This window comes from Solanum stenotomum, chromosome 1 (assembly GCF_019186545.1).
Source record: "Solanum stenotomum isolate F172 chromosome 1, ASM1918654v1, whole genome shotgun sequence".
Taxonomy (NCBI): domain Eukaryota; kingdom Viridiplantae; phylum Streptophyta; class Magnoliopsida; order Solanales; family Solanaceae; genus Solanum; species Solanum stenotomum.
In genome coordinates, this window is record NC_064282.1 from 79,797,482 (window position 1) to 79,803,067 (window position 5,586).

The following is a 5,586-nucleotide window of genomic DNA, read 5'->3' on the forward strand; positions in this document are numbered from 1 at the left end:
TTTTTTTTTTGGTTTCAATGACTAATTTAGATTTATTATTTTGATGGTCAAATTTATTTATGTTTCACTAATATTCTTATAAAACTTATTATAGACCAAATTGTTTTCTTCAAATACAAAAATTAAATTACAATATAGACCAAAAAAATAAAATTTTAAATTATAATATGGCCACAAAAAAATAGTTTTAAATTTTTTTCTTTACACTAAGGAATGAAAGAAAAAAATAAAATAAGAATAAGAAACTCAAATAATTATAATAAAAGAAGTCAAAAAATAATTTATGTATAAAAAAGATTAAAATATAGCTTGAACTTTGCTAGAAGAATCATATATACCCCTAAATAATTTTTAAGAAAATTAAAAGTCAAAAATATAAATTTAAAACTAACTTTTTCACTTCCGTTAAATAAAGGGTATATGTGAGCTCATTTTGTAACTGTAGGGGTATATGTGAGCCGTTTGTATAACGGTAAGGGTATATATGAGTCACTTTCATAACGAGGGGCATATCAGCTCCAAATGACAAAGTTGAGGGGTATATCAGGCCCTTTTCCCTTTTTTTTTTACCACATTATGACTGCAGAATTAAAGACATATTTTTTGCTTGTTGGAATGATGCAGAACTTTGCGTCACCAAGACTATAATAACTTAAAGCATGGACCTCCTTAACCTTATACAAACATTGAAAAAAATTGTCTTCTCCAAAAAGTCATTGAAACCACAATTAGGAAACCTAAATCCAAGCATTCGTTCTATTATTTTGCCAAAAAAGAAAAAAATATATACCTCAAGAACGGAAAAATACTTCGTTTTAAACTTTTCGACAGACTTGTGACAAAAGAATTTAGAAGGTCTCGTCTTGCAGGCAACATCAGCAACGAAAATTAGGAACAAAATTGTGTGAGTTGGGTACACTCTGAATCTAATTGGTAGACTGCATAAGGGTTTTAGATCAGTAAGGGTAAAGATAATGAAAACAACACTGTTTGTTAAAGTGAGAGGATAAATACTAGATGTGAGCATAGTATACATTTTATATAAAAAGAATTTAATCACTTTCTATAAACAAGCATAATCTCCTTGAGGTGTAAAGAGGGAGTCAGACATTGAAAAAAGAATCAGATTCAAGACATGTCAGAATTCAGAGCCTCTGAACAATGTGAATCATTGATTTCCAATTTAGAACATCAGATGCCTCTATATGTCCCCTATAAAACATTAATTTAGCATATATTACTCTTAAAATACAGAAGAGTGTCATCTAGCCACAATAACATTAGAGAAACAGATGTTGAAAATTCCGAGATGCAGCTCCAGTCACAAAGCTGCATCTCTACCAAATCCATTGCTAGATGGTAACAAATTGTCAAATGGGTATTCAACTTCTAGTAGAATCACTGTCTTGGCTTTGGAACTGCTCTAATATTAGGTTACAATTGTTAATTGTACGCGCATCAACAAGGCCATGGTTCCACAGCTTCATCATGAATAATCTCCAACACCTGCTGTATTAAATATTAGACGATACATAAAAGCTACACTAATGATGAGCAACATTAGAGTATATGACAGCATGATACTGTAGATGGTGAGCAATTATCACGTATTGAGATAAACCCAAATCAGCAATCTGAAGTAAGACCAGTCTATCATTAAATGTCTAGACGTATGCTGAAAGTACTATTACTGCTTCGTCAGATCCGAGAAAACATGCATTTATGTGACGCCAACAATAAATTTGCTAACCACTTTGCTATAGTGTTATACACTAAGTAAAGATAAATGAGCCACCCCAAAAAAGTAAATAAGATAAACTCAGAAATTCCAAAAAAAGCACTGTGATCGATCAACTCTCCAATACATATTATTAGGGGCCGTTTGGTGTAAGGGATAAAATTATATAGTGATAGGATAAGAAAATAGTGTTGGGATAGAAATTTTCTATCTTGTTTGGTTGCCATGTTTGGGATAACTTATCCCGCCATTTATATGATGGTGATGGGATAAGTTATCCCATATACATGGTGGGATAAGTTATCCTAGGATAGCTAACCCCAGGATAACTACTCCTGAGATAACTTGTTCCCAACCAAACGACCCCTTAGTGTTCACTGTTCAACAGAAAACAGAGTACCTTCTTTCTGGAAAATATACAGGATCTTAGATGCACAAAGAAAAGGCACAATACAGGTGTATGGATTGGATAGCATCACATATAGATGACAGATCTTGACATAGGTAAATAAAAAGATTAATTACCACAACGAGGCTGGTGCTTGGGCAAACATCTGACCATGCAGCTTTGAAAAGGCCTCACATGCCCAAGGGATGTGACCATCTGCCAACACCCTGCCAGTGACAAGAAATGTTATACCAAGAAGGGAATTTAGTAACAGAACTTTTCCAACACGCATCACTTTACTATTATTTATCACCTGCATGTATGTAAATCAGCAAGAGAAAATCCACACATGTCGCCCTTTATTGCATAATATAATAATGTGTTTTGCTCTATATAGCATGTATCAGATAATCTTACCCATCTGCTTGAGCATGACATGAAGCAGGAAGAAAGACACAACCAACTTCATAACAATTTATATTAGTGAGAGGTCCGTGTAACTTAATAAGAACAGAGAAAGCAAGTTACGTGCATCCCAAAACCCTTAAATGGCACAACATTTTCATGAAATGTCTATTTCAAAGCATCAGATCAAGGACAGCCTTTTCTTATTTTTTTGATAAGGTAACATTTGTATTGATTCCAAAGACAGAGATGTCATAATCACAAGCTACATCCAGATTTAGCTAGCAAAAATATCTAAAGAGACTCTAGAAACTGTTATAGAGTCCCTGTATCTATTATATACTTTTCGTAACACCAAAAATGCAAAAATTGAATACAATTATGCTTCATCTTCTGGATGGGGTTGTTTTGTTGTCAAAACATCTTGAGTTCCTTTACTTCCAAATAGGCCACCACCATATGCAGCCTGGAATCATTTTCCTTCCAGGATGGCCTTTTCTTTTGCAATGAACTCTTCTTTTGTTTTTGTTTTTGATTTTCCTATAATGGTACAAGGTGATGTCACTCTTGTATTGAAACTAGCAAAGCTAGCTCAATCGCAACAAATGGCATCTACTCACTAAATAATACTCCTTTTGTCCCAATTTATGTGAAGGTGTTTGACTGAGTTAAGAATGAAAGGAAGATTTTTGAAACTTGTGGTCTAAAGAAGCCATAAATATTTGTGTGGCTACTGGCTATAACTCATCTCACTGGAGGTAAAATGAGAAGTATAAAGTGAAACTGTTACTAAATATAGAAATGTGTCATTCTTTTTTAGACTAACTAAAAAAAGGAAAGAGCGTCACATAAATTGGGATGGAGGGAGAACGTTTTTGGTTACATATAGCAGAAATGTAGTGGAAGGGAGAAGTGGACTGGTCCATCTACTTCACCTGGAACAGGTTGTTAAAGAAGAAAATGAGATTTACATTTGTATCATTCCATGTATTTCCGGGAAAAGTTGGAGAAGCTAATAGCAAAGAGTTGTACTTTTACTACATTCCTAGGTAACCCACCATCTATTACTTCATCAGACCTCCCGCTTCACCCTACCGAAAATAAGAGCAGAAGATGCACATATCTCCATACCACAGTATCCTTAAATCTTAATAATATTAGGGAAAACCATAATAGAAAATAAAACCAGACACGAAATAAGATGGTACCTTTGCTTTCTAACAAATGAGTTCCACAGATGCATCATTTGCTTTTCATCTTTGGTCACATCCACAAAATCATCAAGCATCTGTAACATGTCTAAAGTTAGTTGAATGAATTCTTCAGATATCTAAGACAATCAAAATCTTGCCCCTTCAATTGACTAAATTTTGCAGCAGTTCTGAAGGGGAATTAGTTGGAGGGAACAGTTCGGATCACAACCTTTAGCAGTTCTCAAATGTATTCTTTTAAAGCAGCTTAAGGAGTTTCATGGTTCTGCGTAATTTCATGTTGAAACTACACAGTTCCTTAAGTGTCAAGCAAGTATTTGGTAGAAGATATTTATCATCAAGTTTGAACCATACATCAGAGCACTTCCCCTGTTGTTTCCAGAGGTCAATATTCATCCAAACCCTTCAAAATACCATTTTTGTCTGAATAGATAGCAATCTGCAATCTTTATTAACTGCTTAGACCTTTTCTTTTTTTTGAGAATAATGCTTAGACCTTTGGTTTTAGTTGAGCAATGAAATTTACCACTTATCAAAATGTTACGCCATTACAATTTACGGGAGATTATGAATCCAAGCACACAACTGTTAAGAAAATTACAACAGCGTCAGCAGCAAGTCATATGGACGCAATGGCTAGCTGATAACTTTGAAAACTCTAGTATACATGTGACAATATAACTCACTGATACAATTATAGAGAAATCTAATACATATGGCCCTCCAGAATGAGCAAGCGAAGAAAAGTAAAATGAATACGAAGATATTCAAAGAGACATTTGGTCCTATGATAAGTCTCCACAGAATACATGGTTCTTTTTACATTTTTGGTAGCCTGGGCTGCCTGTCAATAGGGATGGCAATGGGGTGGATGTGGGGCGGGGCGGGTTGAGCTTAACCCGCAAAATTTTTAATCCGCCTCACCCCGCATGACAAATTTTTTTCATTTTCAACCCGCTCCACCCCGCCTCACATAGACCCACCCCCGCATGAACCCTCTCTGCATAATTTTTTTAATATTTTCTTTTTATAGTTATGTTTGATAGTTGATACTAAAAATAAATTCATTTTTTCTTTAAGTCCTATTAATTTAATGGGATAGTGACTTAAAAATTTATTTTTTAGAGGTCAATTGGGAAATATGTAAAAAAAATGTATTACTTTTTATTGAATCATTTTCATTTACTATCTTGAATATTTTAGTAGATTTAAAGAAATTATCTTAATATATAATGTTTTATCACTCTTATAACATGTAAAAAGTTAAAATTAAGTTTGAACCCACATAAAATTACATATACCCACAACCCGCCCCTCCCCACATTAGTTTTAAAAAAACCCACTTCCACCCGCCCCGCACAACCTTAAGCCCCCCCCCCCCCCCCCCCCCCCCCCCCCCCCCCCCCCCCCCCCCCCCACATAACCTTAAACCCACCCCGCCCCATTGCCATCCCTACCTGTCAAATTAGTCTTTATTTGCATATTTTGGATTTTCCTTTTGGAGGGGGGTCCCAAGTGTCCTTCCTCATGTCCTAGCCCCTCAATCGCAATGACCCGTCTCAAGCCCCCCACCCCCCACCAAAAAAAGACCCCGCATTGATCTTCCTTCCCAAATTTACTGATGAGGGTCTGTCTCCATTCACCCTCTATGAAATTGTTCTTCCTCCACCGCCACACAGTGCCAATCTCCACTTTTATTCAAAGATCTGGCTTAATATTCTGCATTTGATTTCTTCCAGTTTTTCTGTAACTTCTCTTACCAAAAGTGGACGACAGAGAAGCTTTTGTAGAATACAAGAGAGCTATGTGGGAAGCTAAGAAGGCTATAGTAAAGTACAAAGATT

At 35.4% G+C, this 5,586-nt stretch overlaps 1 protein-coding gene across 2 annotated transcripts; it reads right to left on the bottom strand.

Moving 5' to 3' along the window:
* Positions 1-1,146: 1,146 nt before the first annotated feature.
* LOC125841421 (polycomb group protein EMBRYONIC FLOWER 2-like) lies at positions 1,147-3,895 on the bottom strand. Of its 2 annotated transcripts, none has more exons than XM_049520558.1 (3): positions 3,740-3,895; positions 2,264-2,353; positions 1,147-1,506 (listed from the first exon to the last, which is right to left on the bottom strand). In XM_049520558.1, the coding sequence occupies exons 1-3, from the start codon at positions 3,826-3,828 to the stop codon at positions 1,383-1,385; spliced, it is 303 nt and encodes a 100-aa protein (XP_049376515.1). In that variant the 5' UTR covers positions 3,829-3,895; the 3' UTR covers positions 1,147-1,382. The 2 variants fall into 2 exon arrangements, with proteins under 2 accessions (XP_049376515.1, XP_049376506.1); XM_049520549.1 differs by having other exon boundaries at positions 1,147-1,509.
* Between the last annotated feature and the right edge of the window lie 1,691 nt (positions 3,896-5,586).

Bases quoted from the DNA above. Each gene is read 5' to 3' on its own strand.
- LOC125841421 (XM_049520549.1), bottom strand. From the start codon at position 3,828: ATGTTACAGATGCTTGATGATTTTGTGGATGTGACCAAAGATGAAAAG. The intron at 2,354-3,739 runs GTACCATCTTAT...TGTCACTGGCAG, and splicing joins TCATTTGTTAGAAAGCAAAG to GGTGTTGGCAGATGGTCACA. The intron at 1,510-2,263 runs GTAATTAATCTT...TATTTAATACAG, and splicing joins CAAGCACCAGCCTCGTTGTG to CAGGTGTTGGAGATTATTCA.